Source organism: Lynx rufus, unplaced genomic scaffold, assembly GCF_022079265.1.
Source record: "Lynx rufus isolate CCGP_SWC_20201006 ecotype Redwood Valley unplaced genomic scaffold, mLynRuf1.p SCAF_2, whole genome shotgun sequence".
Classification (NCBI taxonomy): domain Eukaryota; kingdom Metazoa; phylum Chordata; class Mammalia; order Carnivora; family Felidae; genus Lynx; species Lynx rufus.
In genome coordinates this window covers 52,336,305-52,353,518 of record NW_025814834.1, presented here as the reverse complement: position 1 = coordinate 52,353,518, position 17,214 = coordinate 52,336,305, and the positions used below count along the sequence as shown (strand labels likewise).

At 40.6% G+C, this 17,214-nt stretch overlaps 1 protein-coding gene across 3 annotated transcripts in view; it reads right to left on the bottom strand.

Annotated features, from left to right (window-relative positions):
* Positions 1–16,237, bottom strand: part of CERKL (ceramide kinase like) — a 104,842-nt gene extending 88,605 nt beyond the window's left edge. For all 3 annotated transcript variants that reach the window (XM_047084268.1, XM_047084269.1, XM_047084270.1), the window contains exon 1: positions 16,000–16,237. In XM_047084268.1, the coding sequence (XP_046940224.1) occupies positions 16,000–16,237 (238 nt within the window). The remainder of the gene's footprint in view (positions 1–15,999) is intronic.
* Between the last annotated feature and the right edge of the window lie 977 nt (positions 16,238–17,214).

Here is a 17,214-nt window from a genome sequence, read left to right as displayed (position 1 = left end):
ATGGTGAACATTGATTTCAGTACCAAATCTGAAATGAACCCTTAATGGGAGAAAAACAAATCAGACACCGTCATCTCTCACCAAACATTTGTAATCACAGACCAAAAATTCAAGTTACAAGTTCAGCACATTTTCAGAAAAGTTTAGTAGGTCAAGCAAACTCCTGACTCTGTCTGTGGTACTCAAATGTATTTCACTATCTTTTAAGAGCTGCTATTATAGAACCAAAAGCTTACTATTTGGGCTGCATTTAGACTGATTAGATTGTCCAATTTCATAGAGATTTAGAGTTGAGGAAACCTACTTTAAAAGAAATAACCCATATTTCCAAACCATTTTAATATGATTGATGCTCCTAACAATTATTACTCCTTAGTGTTATAAACAATGTAAAAGTAACCATGCATTAACCATTATATTAAAATTCAAAAAGAAAAAAATACCTCTTACTGTTAACAGGAATTTGGAAGAGGCGGTAAAATGACTTTCAGGGTTGGAAAAGATTTAGCTAAACGAGTAAATCCACCTGTCATGGACTGAATTGTGTCCCCCAACTCCAAAATTCAGATGTTGAAGCCCTAACCCCCAATGTGACTCTACTTGAAGACAGAGCTTTTAATGAGTAATTAAGGTTAACTTAGGTCATAAGGGTGGTACCCTGACAGGACAGGTATCCTTATGAGAAGAGGAAGAAACCAGGCTCTCTTTTTCCCCATGTGCACACAGAAGGCAGGCCACATGAGGGCACGGGAAGAACAAATGAAAACCTAAGGAAGGATATAGGTCCGCCAGGGCTGCCATAACAAAACGCCGCATGCTGGTGACCTTTCGTCTTATCACCATATCAAGCGAAAGATGACAGAGAAACTGATCAAATGTCTTTTTTCCTTCTAAAAGCTTTACTTGCCTCGTTTATCATTAGTTAGAACACCAGACTTACACAGAGAAGACACTATTTTAGGTGAGAATTCATCAAAATAGCAAGCGATACAATCTGGCCCAGAGAAGGCAGGTGAAGTTAAGTGAGAAATGTGTGTAAGCTTTGAAAGCATCATTTACATTTCTCTCTCATGTCGCCTCTCTATAGCATTAAATAGAAAATCTTTCCAAAGTCCTTGATATTTTTGCTCCCACCAGAACTAGAACCAGTGCCTCTTTGAGTTTCCAAACCCAGGGGGGGCTGAGCACCTCTATGCCTGGGAAACTGGGGTCAAGACTGACCCAGAATTAAATGGAGAGACAGGGCCGTCTGAAAAGGTCCACCAGAGCCCAGAAATGATCATCTAGAAAAATGACCCTTCATCTGCCTTCACACTTCACTCTCCTCTGCTGCCCCTAACACAGCCTCTTCCCGAGAGCTCAAATGTGGATTTAAGGGGCTGAAAGGACAGCTTTAAGAAAGTCCCATATGGAGGAATACTTTGCCGCAAGCAAAATACTCCCCCTTCTTACACCACTCATCCTAGTGTTTGTCCTCCCCCAGGCTCCCACATGATTTAAGAGTCTTAGAAAAGGACTCTGGAGTATGCAGACAAAAAAAGAGAAGAGGCAGGGGAACAGAGCTTTTTCTGTGAATTTTTCTCAAGTTACAACTGCTGGACATCTTGCTTTTCCCCTGTATCACTTGAAATCTTAACCATTTTTAAGCTAAACCATCTTCAGATATTAAAATACCATCTGAGATAAGAAATATGTAATACTAAATTTGGTATTTTAAGGGCAGGGTTAAAGAAAGTTATGCAAATAAGGAGTTTATTTGAATAATTTATTGCAAAGAGCAACACATCATCTTTCACAAGTGTTTCCACAGCCTCTATTGTTCTTAACCAGTTTCTGGATCTTTCCCCTTCCCAAACATAAAATAAGTTCCTCACCTTAAATTATTTTCTATTTTTTACATGATTTTCTAGATTATCCATAAACCTTGAGAGGTGTTAATAAAATTCAGTGGTTACGAGAACTATTTAATCTAGAAATATGTATTATCCTAAGACGCCATTAGATTTATTCTCATATATAGGGATCAGGGAAACAAATGAAAGAAATCCAATTATTTAAGACAGTAATCCTTTAACACTGGGATTTTGTTTTAATTATGAAGAGTGTGTCTTATTAAAAACAAAACAAAGCTTTGTCCTTCAAGGGAGAAACCCCATGTTTCTCTAGTGAACATGCATACAAGATTTCCTAAAGAATGCATCAACAAATTGTTTTTGCTATTTTTCCATTTCCCATGATATAATGGGACTTCTTAAAAAGAGCATCAAGTAAATAGTTATGGGCCCACCTGCTCATGATGTCATACTAGGCACCATAAAATGTTCTTGGAAATATGCTTAATTCTGCTTCCCTTCTTCCACCCCACCATGATCATACAGACAAAATTCCCTGCACTAAAAACTAATAACAAAAAGCATAGACAGTAAGTAAAGTAAAACCACTAAACAGTCTCTATACTTCAAATACAACTCCAGATATACCCAACATCTGAAAACCATGAACATCCCCTATCCCTGTGGTTCCTCCAATGTCTCACATAGGGTGGGGGGACAGAGGCATGGAAACTAGTAAATGGCCTGCTCTGTAAGAGGCAAGAAAAGTCACTGGGGACTTCACTTAGATGGTCCAATACCCATCCTACCCAGAGGTAAACTAAACCATAATTTGGGGGAATTATACTCCCCTTTGGGTCCAGGCCACTAGCTCACTTAAATGGTTGAGCCTTGGGCCCAGAAGGCTGAGGGAAATCCCTCTTTCTCAAGGGACATTGAGGCCCCTGCCTCTCCTATTTCAGGCCTAAAAGAAAGCTGCTTAGGCACTCAACATAGCCTCGCTTGGTATTACCACTGAAAGTAAAGCTTTCAGTAACCCTTTCACCCATCACAGAACCAAGTTTTGGCAAAAAAAGCACACAGACATCACCAAGGCCAAAGATGAGCCACAGCAGGGCCAGCACCTCAGGTAACTGGCAAGGACCTCCACTAAGTTTCAGCCAAGGGATGGCAAACAGGGGACAGAAGGTTGTCCTAATGACATAAGTCACCCAAGGGACAAAGAGAGCCTAAAAGCAGCAAGGGTGACTGAATGAGCACAGAGATGTAAATGAGGACATGTTTAGAGTCTAAAGGAGTCCAACAGCTGATGCATGGAAAAGAGGAGAAAATAAAAGTAAGCTGTTCTAGTTATTATCTGAACATAGACGTCAACTATGGTTAAGACTATTACCTCATATATATTTACTCTGTTGGGTTTAGATTTGGTGTAAAATGTCTAGGTAAGAAAATTTTATACACAGCATCATCTAATAAAGGGAATTGGAAAAAAATTCTGTTTACAGGTTTTCCACTGGAAAACATGAACCAATATTGCTATTCAGAGACAGTTCTTTCATTTGGATGTTTTAAGTACCATAAATATACAGCCGTATTGCTTTCTTTGAATCAATAGCTAGGTCTTGGGAAAAAAAAGTAGAATAAACAAAGAGGAAGCAGAAAAGAAAATTCCAGATAATGGAAATGTGTGATCTTTGCTTTCTGGTCAGGGTCATACCAAAGTAAAAGAAGGGATCCCACCTATAATAGAATCAATAGCTCATATTCTCTACGAGTTTTCCAGTATCCTAAAGCAAAGATTTCACAACGTCATAGAAAATTTTCTTTTCCTTTGCCTGCCCTTCTAAACCCATCGAAGATACTAAGAAAGATTAGCAATGAGCACAGGATATGAATTAATGATAATTAATGTGTACAAATAGTACACATTTTTATAAAACTCAGAGTAATTTCAGAACCATTAGAAAGCAATTTTGGACCTAAAATTTTGGATCCTAAAGGATCCACTAAAAGGGCTCTTTTCTATTTTAAAGTATCAATGACAAAAAAGTTAAAACAGCAACCATGGAAAGATATTTTTAAAATAACGTGCATGGGCGACTTCAGTTTCTTTCTGAATTATGCCATGAATGTTATTAATTAATATCAACAGCATAAGAAACCAGACAGCCTACTATAATGAAATACTGTATAGTCACATTAAAAAGTGACTGACAGGTCAAATTCTAAAAAAGAAACAGTAGATACCACCACAAAACTAGCAGATGTTTCTTGAGGTCATTTGTACAAAAACATAAGCATATGTTAAAGAAATCTGACACTATCATGGAATCAGTTGGTGTCTAAAATAATAGCAGCTCCTTATGGCAATATGGTAATATCCGTATCAAATGCACAACACATTATGTTGCAACAGTATGTGCAGACAAAAGAGCATCAGTGGCAGCAATAATGACCAGTGCTTTCATTAAGGTGAAAAAAATAAAATTAGTGGGTTATATCCAGGGCATGCTATTGTTTAATGGTAAACTGAACATGACAGACAGTAGGTTGAATTTTCAGAGTTCGCATTTAACTGATTTTCTTGAGACTCTTATCAAGGCAGAATATTAACCAAATAAGAACCCTAAAGGTTTTATAGGAGCCTCTAAGATGGGTTTTCTGATTTCTTCAGGCTACCAAGAATAATGGTGAAGACAGCTCTTATTTTCAAACCTAATGATAATACTTGATAAGTCTGGGACATGAACAGGAATTCTTCAGTTGAAAATCAATGCATTCAACCTGGTGTCCTATACTCTGTATTTAAGCAATTGGTAACTGCTAGGTCACTATTGTAATGTAAAACTGCAAATAATTTATTAAGTGTATTATCAACCTCAACCTCAGAAGTCTGAGACCTTCTATGGTATTTCTTTGGAACTAGTCCTATCGCCCCAAAGTATACAATGCACACAACCGATGCTAATTGTTATAGACTAAAGATCTTTCAAAAGTCAAAGCCAAAAGGCATTGCATAACTTTTTATACTAATTGTTGGGAATCACGTTATACCGTAGCAAAGTTACATTTGAAAAGGCTCTTAGAATTTCAATGACATAGTTTGCATCTAATGCTTCTGCATGGAAGAATGAATCTGGCATACACCTAACAAAGTGTTCAAGTATCAAGAAAATTGGAGTAATATTAGGCTCACCCATAAGTTGTTTCCATGGCATGAAGCCCTGTGACAGAGTAGGCTTAGTCCTGTAAAACATCCAAGTAACCCGGAAAATGATAGATTTGTCTCTAATGCAAAAGCTAGAATATCAAGATATTTTTCCCCAAATGTGAAAAATGCTAATTCTAAGAAATGGAAATACGATTTTTAGAGAAAACTTTATTTCTACTTCTAAAATAAGAGATTATCGATCAAATCCCATGACAAAAGTCTATCTGTATTTTTTTAGTATACCCTAAGTATTTAAATAAATTAAAGTAACTGGGTTATGGATGGGATTTTAAAAATGCATTATATCTGAGATTTTAACTATAATAAGCACCTACCTATAGAATGAAAACAACAACAAAACATACACTGTCTTCCTTTACACTTTCAATACATGAAAACATGGCTAAAACATAAGGAAACCAATATACGCTAACAGTTGTTCAGTTTTATTGATCTTATTCCTCCTGCACAGATGGACATAGAAAGTACTTTGAATTATGTGTAACATTCAGTACACTTAAAAGTCTAACATAGGATATTTGTACTAGACGAAAAACTGATCTTACGAAATGAATTTTTTTGGAGTTTAAAATGATATAGAAGAAGTTCTTTTCTACATATAAAAATTGACGTGTTCATTTTTTTCATTTCAGTAATACCTAAATATTATGGCTGCATAAAGATCATAACCTTATTTCCAATATTTAATGAACAATGTTTTCCAAAAATACCTTTAAATTTTAAGTAGCCTCAACCAAATAAGAAACAGGACACAAGAGACATCCCAAGGCTCACGAAAAACACAGACCTTAGGCTTGATAGAGTTCAATGTACAGTCCCTTCAGGAGCCATTTCTCCAGCTTATGCATTCAATTTTAAGCTTTCAATTTCCTTTATGTTTGGACATTTTGCTAGTCACCAGCATAGTTGATGCATGGTACATGTCAAGTAAGGTACTTTCTCATTTTGCTGATCTGAGAATTTTAGCAGTGTTCAGTATCCATTCCATCATTCAAGTTAAAAATCTCGGCATCACCATGGTTTCCTCCCCTTCCCTCAAGTTCCACATCCTCCAAATTCTCTGACAATATCCCTTCACTTAGCCTCACATTTCCATTCTCCCTGCCACATACACACTATTCCTGGATCTTCTGGTATACTAGTCACTGAAATAGGCTCTCCAGTGTACTGCCCATTTAAAATCCATCCTGGTTCCATGATGGTCTTCTCGAAACCCAAACTCACTTAAAGAACAAAAACCTTCAGATTTTGCTACCCCTTACTCAACCCTTAGGTTTAGACACCAACTTCCTAGCCTGTTATTCAGGGCCTTATACAAACCACTGACTTATCACCAAGCACTGTCATCTCTTGCATTAACACTCTCTTCACAGACTATGGTCTTATTTTCCAAATGGGTCAAAGCATGCTCTCCTGATATTCCCCCTGCCAAAAAAGTTATCATTTTCCTAGAACGGTTTCCTTACTCTTTTGTGTTGCCAATCCCTAGCCATGCTTCAAGGCCCATATTCAAGTTTACCCTCACATTCCTCTGTACCTTTACCTGACCTCTTCCTCCGCCTCCCAACAAAATGATTTTCTCCTTTAGTTACATTTCCATGTATGTGTATAATGCCCTATAATATCTCAATTGCACATAAAATAGACCATCAGTAATTTTGCTGGTAAATCTTCCTGCAGATTATGAACACTTGGAAGCAAAAACTATGTCGAATTGATTATAGCATCTCTGGAACCTATCAGAAAACTCAGCACATAGTAGGTGCTCCCTAACTGGGGAAGAAAGAAGCTAAAAGTATGAATGATTTAATGAGAAAAACAAATTAAAACTATGCTGAGATACCCTTTCTCATCAGATAGGTTTTTTAGAAGTTTCACAATATACTCTTTAGAAGAAACTTCACAGAAACAGGTGCCCTGATACAACAATGATACAAAGGCAAAATAGTACGATTCTTATGAGGTAATTTGGAAATACTGAGCAAGGTATACAGGCAGGCATGGAGTGCATGGAAGATCTTTGCATGTTCTACCCAACTTTGCTGTGAACCTATAAACGTAACTATGAAAAATAAAATCTAATAAAAATTACATACGCATTTATTCTTTTAGTCAACAATCCCACTTCTAGGAATCTATTCCAAAAATATACTGAAAAAAAATCAAATGGACACATAAGGTTTTTCATTACACCACTATTTTCCATAGCAAAAAAAGGCTAGAAACAACCCAATCTTTCCATAAACTATAATACACAATAGATTTTTGTGCAGATATAAAAGGAAACGTAGACTCTCACCCTAAAGTGATATGCCAGATATATTGTTAATTTAAAAAGAAAGTAAGGTGGAAAAAAAATATGGTATGCTACCATGCATTTAAGGAAGTGGGGTAGGAGTCGGGTAAGGAGAATATATATACATATGCATATAAGTATATACATATACACGATTGCTTATATTTACAAAAGAACAACCCCAAAATTTGAAAAGACAAATAAACTTACCTGTAATAGGAAGGAAGAAAAGGGTAGAAAGGACACAGATAAAAAGTTATACTTCCCAGAATATAGTTTGTTTGGTAAGTTTGAGTCTGGAACCCTATAAATAGTTTATATAATTACAAAATAAAATTGAATTTTAAAGAAGTAATGTCAAAACTCAAAAACAAATGTAAATAGACAATTCTGCATACTGGGTTGAGGATATAACATCACAGATAGGGAGGACTGTAAGCGTCTTTAAAACACAGTAATTTGGAACACCTGGGTGGCTCAGTTGGTTAAGCGTCCAACTTCGGCTCAGGTCAAGATCTCACAGTTCGTGGGTTCAAGCCCTGCATTGGCCTCTATACTGACAGCTCAGAGCTTGGAGCCTGCTTCACATTCCATGTCTCCCTCTGTCTCTGCCCCTCCCCTGCTTGTACTCTGTATCTCTCAAAAATAAATAAAACATTAAAAACATTTTTTTAAAACCCCAGTAATTTGACTGCACACAGCACATACCCTGGTATGTACTCTATACACAACAATAAAAAATTACAGAATGATCTTAAATGACTTTCAGAAGTTGTACTGTTAATGGTAGCATTGGTGTTGTTATTCTGTGATTTACACATGTTACAAGATAAAGCAAATGAGCAATGATATGGTTGGCAATGATACTGTTGCACTTAGAAATCAAGATTTTAAGGATAGCAGAAAGGAGACAAAGTAAACACCTTTTAGTCCTGAATTTAAACTGGAAGTATCAGCATAATTCCATGATGTGTTTTCTTTTTGGAAGAAAAGTACATACTTCCTTGCTGTTTCTGAAAAAACTGGAAAACAGAAAATATTAGCAATGAGCACAACTGGAGCTCAAATTGTGGTCTCTAAATACCCCTACTCAAAGGAACTAAGCTTCCTTTTAATGATCAGGTTGATGCTATGTCTGGGGCATGACATGTAGATTAGCCTGGAATATCTTGCCATTCAAGAAAGCAAGAAAGCTATCAGAGACAGCCAAGGGAATGTCAAAAAACTTAGAAGTCAACTTGGAGGGGTTCCCGTTCATCCAAAATGCCAGAAATTAGGACAACTTGAGAATCAGTAAGAACTGGCATACTGCAAATTGAAGCCTATTTAACACATTTGAATACCTGAGTTCATAACGATGACAGTAAACCTCACTGGTCACTGCGGCTGCCGTCCAGTCCCTTTGAGGAAGAACTTTCCTTTCTGCTGCAAAGAGTGCAGTTAGCTAACAGCCAGCCTCCAGCTGTTGGTCCCTTCAAGGCTTCTCCTAAGCTTTGTTGCTGAGGTCACACTGTTCCCAGGACTAAACACAGCTGAGGTTTGGCTATTTATGCTCAAGGCAGGACTCTTAATGGGCAGTCTTTTCCCCCAAAATCTCACCATAGGTAAGCAGAGACCTGACCAGATATGCATCATGGGCCAAGGTTCTCCCTGCCCCTGCCTGCCTTATCCTCCTTTTATAGGTCTCAGAGTCACAAGGGTATCCCTCCCAATCTATCTCCCCCCACCTTTTATCTTTCCCAGACATTTGCCCCCAGTAGACATCTCCTATTCCTACAGGAGAGACAGAGAGAGACAGAGCGTAAGCAGGGGAGGGGCAGAGAGACAGGGAGACACAGAATCCAAAGCAGGCTCCAAGCGGTCAGCACAAAGCCTAACATGGGGCTCAAACTCACAAACCGGGAGATCATGACCTGAGCTGAAGTCAGACACTTAATCTACTGAGCCACCCAGCTGTATCCCTAGTCTTTAACAGCTGTATCCCTAGTCTTTAAACAACGATGGTCCATTCTCCCAAATTGCAGAGAGCACAAAAATGCCTAGTCGAGGCAATACTATCCTCCTGAGTACCCAAAGTATCTGTCAACCCCTCTACCTACTGCCATGGCTCTTTGATTCTTTAGCTTTACGTTTAGACTTCTGCAAGTCACTTCAGATCTTCCCACTTCAGACAATCCCATCTGGATTTACCTCTCTGGTTTACTGACCTTGATCCAGCCATTGGACCCTCAATTTTTAAGTCCCTTGGCTTCAGCACAAGTACTGTTCCCCACTCCTAGGAAGGTATTTATGTGCCAATTGTAGCCCCAAAGATCCCATGTAGGGGAGGGCAAAAAGAAGGGGGACATAATAGATCAAGTTTTTCAAAGTACTTGCCTTCAGATAGTGCCACATGGTTAAGGAATAACATTAATATGCAGACTCCTCGGGGGTCAGGGTACACAGGCCAGGGCAGTTATTTTGTATATACTATTTTTATAGTAAGAAAGAGATTAGTTTGCTGAATTTCAGTTCAAATAATAACTATGAGGAATAACACAATTTTTATAGACAAGACTTCAACTTTACTATCAAATGATTTGCAATAAACAAAGTATTTTTTGTATTCACAAAATACGTGAAAGGACTTTGCCACTTTGACATTTCTGGATTAAGTGGATTTATCCTTAAATAGGTAGCTCAGGTGGTATAACCATATCAATTGTACATTAAGATTTGAGGGGCGCCTGGGTGGCGCAGTCGGTTAAGCGTCCGACTTCAGCCAGGTCACCATCTCGCGGTCTGTGAGTTCGAGCCCCACGTCAGGCTCTGGGCTGATGGCTCAGAGCCTGGAGCCCGTTTCCGATTCTGTGTCTCCTTCTCTCTCTGCCCCTCCCCCGTTCATGCTCTGTCTCTCTCTGTCCCAAAAATAAATAAACGTTAAAAAAAAAAAAAAAAAGATTTGAAATTTTGCCTTCCTATAAAGATTATAACCAATACCTAGGAATAAAGGAAATAAACGATTTCAACTCTGCATGCATTAAAGCCAGGGTGTCCAATGTGATCACCACTAGCCATATGCAGCTATCAAATTAAAATTAAATAAAAATTCAGTTATTCAGTCACACTAGCCACATTTCAGGTATAATAGCCACACATGGATGGTGCAATCTGGACAGTTCAGATACAGAACATTCCATCACCACAGAAATTTTAACTCCACGGTCATGCTTTAGAGATCCATTCTGCATTTGTTTCTCTGTGTGGACCAATTTACTGTAATGAAAAGCTAATATTTATACAATATAACTACTTAATATTTATATAATAGGTTAACAGACCTTCCAAAGCATTTAAAAACTTCATTAACAGTACATGCAGTTACAGGGTGAGCTTGATTTTTCACACCCATCTTTTAAAAATTCCTTCAAATTTGACAGTGTAGGAACAGATTGTCAATTTTTTTAAAGAAGTATTTTCTTAACATGTACACTGATGAATCAAAGCATCAGGTTTTACTGAGTAATTAATCCTTCAATAATTCACATAACAGGTCATTTTGGGGTTTAACCCCTGCTTCCATTATTTCTGACCACAAGGTCCACCGACAGATGTCTCACTTTGGATGTACACAACAGAAGACTGGGATCTGTTTCACGTACATCTGTTCCCAAACAGCTTAGGCAGATTAATACTTAGAATGTACCCAGCCCTGCTAAGTCCCAAACAACCATTTACTCTTGTTTTTAAATTATTTTCTCATTTTCACATTTTCCCACACTACCTTTCACATTGGTAAGTTTCCAGCAAATATAAAGCAAATCATTTTAGCTCTCACAAAAGAGACCTTAATTTGTAGCCCAGCTTTCTCAGATTTTCTGGTTACTGCTCTCCTTCAACTCAGCTAAGAGCTGAGTTACAAACAACCCTCTGGAAAAACCTAACATGAAATTGTGTAACCTGCAGTAGTAAGTCCATGAAAAATAGAGATTTTTAAGCCCTAAGATTTGAAACTCTTTGTTTTTAATATTTAAAACATAATTTTCAGATGCTAATCGGACATACTGGAAAATCCTTGCCCTGAACTTTGATTAAAAGGTAGAGGAAATGAGGGGCACCTGGGTGGCTCAGTCGGCTAAGCATCCAACTTCAGCTCAGGTCACGATCTCACAGTTCATGGGTTTGAGCCCCGTGTCGGGCTCTGTGCTGACCACTCAGAGCCTAGAGCCTGCTTCAGATTCTGTGTCTCCCTCTCTCTCTCTGCCCCTCCCCTGCTCACATTCTGTCTCTCTCTTGCTCTCTGAAATAAACATTAAAAAACAACTTTTTTTAAGGTAGAGGAAATGATATCGAAGCTAAGCTAGTCCTTTTGCCCATAAAAAAAAAAAAAAAGTCTGATGACTAGCTTGACCAATAATTTTCTATCAGAAAATGGTTTCTTCTTCTCTCAAGGCAGGCCCTGTGCTGAGATGACCCTCCACCTCTCATCACTATGCCCTGAAGCTGGGGAAGGGGAGCAAGGGGCCCGTATTTCCCATGTTTCTTCTAATTAGAAGTTCATTAGGGTGGAGAAGCTCCTGCTGGAAAATACAACACCTCCTCCCACACATCACACTGTTGACCCTTGAGCATTCAAACCAGAGACTTACCTACGATGTCCTAACATCTGAAGTCTATAAAAATAGGTGTTTTCTTTAAAACGCAACTTGAGAGTTGGTTTTCAATGATTATATACAGCTGATCCTTGTACAATGCAAGGGTTAGGGGTGGTGACCCACATACAGTCAAAAGTCCACATCTACCTCTGGACTCCCCCAAAACTTACTAATAGCCTACTGTTGACCAGAAGCCTTACCCATGATATGGTTAAGACATACTTTGTATGCTAAATGTATTGTATACTGTATTCTTGCAATAAAGCTACAAAAAAGTCAAGAAAATCTTAAAAGATTTGTAGTGCTGTACTGCATCAAAAAAAAAAAAAAAGAAAAACTCGTGTGTAAGTAGACCTATACAGTTCCAACCCAAGTTGTTCAAGAGTCAACTGTAATATAAATGCCTCATTCTGCAGATGAAAAAGTGGAATTAAATTACTTGCCCAAAGTCAGCTATGGTCCTGTTAGTTGCAGACAAGACCTCACATCCTTTGGTGCCCACTCCTGAAAATGTTCCTACATCACAGACAGGAGAGTACAGACAGCTGGAGCAGGGAGCCTCTAAAAGATCCCATCGTGTTTTTCCTATGTCAAGGTGCTATCCGTTAGTAAATGGTGAAGTTCCCACTGTGAAATGGCAGACACATTTGTGGGCATTTGGCATTCGTGTCACAGAAATTCCTAAATTGATCATTCTTAACTGTACTAAAATTTGAGCTTAATACAATGTAATCCTACCCATTACTAACTCTCCTCACCCGTAGCTTTTCCTTTATGGGAAAGCATTATCACCCAGTCACACAGTACAGTAAGCAGATCCCGATTTGGGGATGCACAAAAATGCTTCTACCTTCTGCTTCCATCTAACATTTCAAATAGAAGCTTACTACTTGCTAAGCAAACATGCCTAGAAATTTGTCCTTGGCTGAGATTTAGAACAATGCCAACAGGCAATCTGTGATATTTTTGAAAATATTGAACTCGGAATGTATTTGATCCAGTAACAGCACAAGTGAAGGGCTACGCTGTGAAATATGCAAAGTTGTCTAATACATCTGCCCATGTCCCCTTTCTGTGCGCCCTTAATTTTTGACACCTTATTCCCTAATTTCAGAGACCGTTGGGGGCTACCCACACTATGGTACTACCCTTGATCTGCTTTGCCTGGTCTGGGTTCCATGCCCCAGACTTGCCTGACTTTTCTCACGAAGCCTCAAAGAACTCACCTGATCCCTCTATTTCTTCTGGATTCTGTTCCTTTCTAGGTCACAGCTAACTCGGTAATTACTTTATACTCACATGCATAAACTCGTGATTTCACAAATGGTCAAATTTTAAGATTCCAATAGAAAGATCATTAAGCAGTTTGTGGTTAACATTTTCTGAACAGATGATGCCCTTTTGTGTACACATTTTGTATCATAGTGGTGGCATCCTGGTCAATCTATGTCCAGGTCAGTGCTTACCACCTTGCAGCTTAGCACGATGGAACCTTCTGGCCAGGATACCCACAGTGGAGAAGTAGGCCAACATTAGCTTAAGAAAGTTTTTATAGAAAAGAATTCCAATACCTTAACAAAAGGGGAGAGGATACTCTTGCAGGTGATGAAAAGTCACAAGTAGCTATGTAGTCAGTAGTACAACGCAGTAGGCAAAAGTAAGGTTCACGAGGCCAGTTAACAAATTCATTCAACAATGGTTTTCATGTCAGGTACTCTTCCAGGTACTGACAGCAAACAAAACAGGTTCCAAACAGCTTTCCTTTTCCCCATCTAGATCCAGTCTGACAGTTAAACCATCAGCTCTCCTGCTTCTCAGACCTTCAGATTTGGTCTGAATTATACCACTGACTTTCCTGGTTCTCCAGTTTGCAAATGGCATACAGTGGTAGAGCTCAGCCTCCGTAACCCCATGGTAGATCTCCTCAAACATACAGCCAAGCTTCTGTTTCCCTGGGGAACCCCAAGACACACATCATTACAAGTTTGTCAAAACCCACAGAATGTATGACACCAAGAGCGAACCGTAACATCAACTATGGACTCGGGTGATGATGTGTTCACGTAGGTTCATGAATCGTAACAAATGTACCACTCTGATGAGGAATGTGGATAATGGAGGAGGCCGTGCATGTGTAGGGGGCAGAGAACATATGGGAGATCTCTGTACCTTTTGCTCAATGTTGCAGTGAACCTAAAACTGCTCTAAAAAACGAAATCTACTTTTAAAAGCAGTAACTAAGGTACTCTGAGATTCAAAAACTGAGTGGTGTTGCAAATATTTCCTATGTATGATCTAATAAAGCCCGGTGATCCCACACTCCACCCCCACCCTTCCTGGAGCTGCCAGTCACGGCCTGGGGCCAATACACCCATGGTCTCCCCTGCTACATCCTCCTATACCCCGTCCTCCCAAGCATGGTAACCTTGACACAACTTATCCTCTATTATCTGGACAATCTCATCGGTCTTTCAGCATTCACATCTAAACTAATTCTACATCAGATCATTTCATTTAAGTATACCTCTTACTCCCTTTTCTTTTCCCCACTCCTTTTACTAGGTAAAACATCTGTTTATAAATATAGGTTCTTACTAAGGTGCTAGGATTCCGTATTTCCAATTTTAAAGGCCTGAAGAAGTTTGCACACTAGGCCTTCATTAAGAAAAAAATACACCTAGGTGAAAGAAAAGTAAGGGGTTTCAAGCAAAGTTTAAAAAAAAAAAACAATCAAAACTTTCAACCTGTATAGTTTTTAAATTCTACTTCCATGAACACAGAGCAAGCCTGCTTTTCCTCCATCACCACTTAATTTACAACAGCATTTTTTTTCCGTGTCATTATTTGCCTTTTTGTGTCCCAGTACCGCAACACTTATTTATAGGAGCTCTCACTGAGCAAGGTCTCGTTTTAAATTCCGTAGTATTTCACCTTCATTGTAGGTTAAGCTGGCTCTTGTAGGATAACCTAAACTTCATATAACTTAGAAACTTCTAGATCTCCCAAATTCAAACGGACTTAAGAACTTCACGGAATAATTCTACATCCATATCCCTCGGTTTTAACTCAGAGGTTCAATAAAACATTCTACCTTGGTTTTCGTGACACCTGAAAACATTTTAATTAAGGTAGAAGGTAATTTTAGTTAAGCCTACTCAGTGCATTGTTAGCTTTTTTTGCACGGGAAACTTTAGAACAGTGGCATGTTTCTATACTTTACTAGTAGTACAGGGCGCCTGGTTTTGCAACGGAAGGCAATGTTTTAAAAATAATTTCTTAAGTTTGTATTTAGCCAGGAGAGACAGTGTCACATCCGAAGGTTTTTTGAGCAATCTTCTCTCGACGAAGACTTGAAATAGTTGTTGTAAATACAGCACTGTAACATTTCCAAATAACTAAAGTCAAGTCAATAAAAGGCGAGTGCGATAAGCAGCATGAGGACTTTAAAGTCAACACTTAAAAAAAAAAAAAAAAATCAAGGGTTTCTACGTAGGTAGAGGGCTTGATCCTAGACAAGGCAAGGAATGTGAGGGATGGAGAAGTCCAGAGAGCCCAAAAGGGGATTAAAGTTTCGGAAGTCAACAAAGTGAGAGTTCGATTCAGAACCCACGTGTAGATGTACTCTGTAAAGTGCTTATACTTTCAGGGGACGGGCAGAGGTTGATGGATTCAAACTCCACCAGTTTGGAGCGAAGGAGAGGACCTTCCCGCAGTTTGGAAAACACTGGCCCTTGGGGGCTCAATTCTTTTTTCGGCCTCCTAGAGTAGAAGCTGGCCGTGACTTTGCTCCAGGGAATGCACCCAGAGGCGGGGAGCCAGGCGGGCGGGGCGGGTAGCCTGAGGCCCCCGGGGCCGCGAGGAGACTAGACTGCACTCCCCAGTTCGGGAGGAGCGGGCGGGGGCTTCGCGACGCGGGGGGGAGGAGCCTGGGGAGGGCGGAGAGGAGGCGCGGGCGAAGGTGCAGGGAGGAGGCGAGGCTGGAGGTTAAGGTGCCGGGACACTCACCCGCGGGGCGCTCGGGTTGGATGGGCCGCCACCTGAGGGCCCGCTCGCTCAGCACCACGTCACAGCTGCTCCTCCCGATCTCGAAGATGCCACGCAGCAGGATCTGCCCGGCCGCCGCCTCCGGCTGCAGCTGGGACGCCCACAGCGCCGAGGGCACCGCGGCCGCCGCCGGGGGCGCTTCCTCCTCCGGGCCGCCCTCCAGGGCGCTCACCCGGCCGCCGCGCCTCCCCCGAGGCATGGCGGAGAAGCTAGCTGAGCCGCAGCCTGGGGTCTGGGGAGGCCTGCGGAGGCGGAGGTGGAGGCCGCAGCAGCCTCGGCTCGATCTGCGTCCGGCGCTGCCACAGCAACCGCGCGCAGGGCAGAGACCCAGGAGGGAGGCGGGGCAGGCAGGCGGGGCCGCCCGGACCTAGTCCGGCACCTTGGGCCGCCGGCTTCGGGTCGCTGCCGCTTACTACCAAAGGTCCCCAATGCAGGCAGACGAAGAAGTGGCTCCCTCCGCCTAGCCCTCCCTGTTCAGTAGGATTTAGTGCACTGCGTTTCCCACAGTTCTATACGCCCTCCCTTCTCAAACTTACTCACCCCCTGGGCATCTTGTTAAAATGCAGTTTCTTACTGTTGAGGTCTGAGAGGAGGCCCAAAAGGCTGTATTGCTAAGAAGCCCCGGGATGGCGGCGACGCCCATGCCACTGGTCCTCGGGACACACTTTAAGTGGCAAGGGCTTCTCGTTCCCCACCTGCTTCCCAGTGGGCTCCCTCAGAAGGCAGAGGTCATGCTATATAACCGTGCTGGCACACCCCCGGTAGTTAGCTGATCTTATGCACCTGGTAGAGAGAGCTCATTTCCCAAAAGCCCCGAGAGGAAGCCAAAGTCTCTGGTTTACATTCACAGATTCTCACCTGACAAACAGAAGGTGCCTTATCATAATGAGCACTGAGTAATGTTTAGAATTGTTGAATCGTTATATTGTCCTCCTGAAACTAATATATTGGATGATAACTATACTGGAATAGGAAAAAAAACCACCTTAATGAATAAAAGGTGCCTTTGTGTTGTCAGTGTTGAGGGTCCTAATTTCCCGGAAGATTTCTCCTTTGCAAACTCGTCTTTGCCTGGATCTGGCACTCTCTGGAGGGAGATTACAAGCAGCCGGGCTTGTTCTCTGGAAGGCTGTTGCTACAGTGTAGTGTTACCTGCAAATGGAGAGAGCCCTGGGG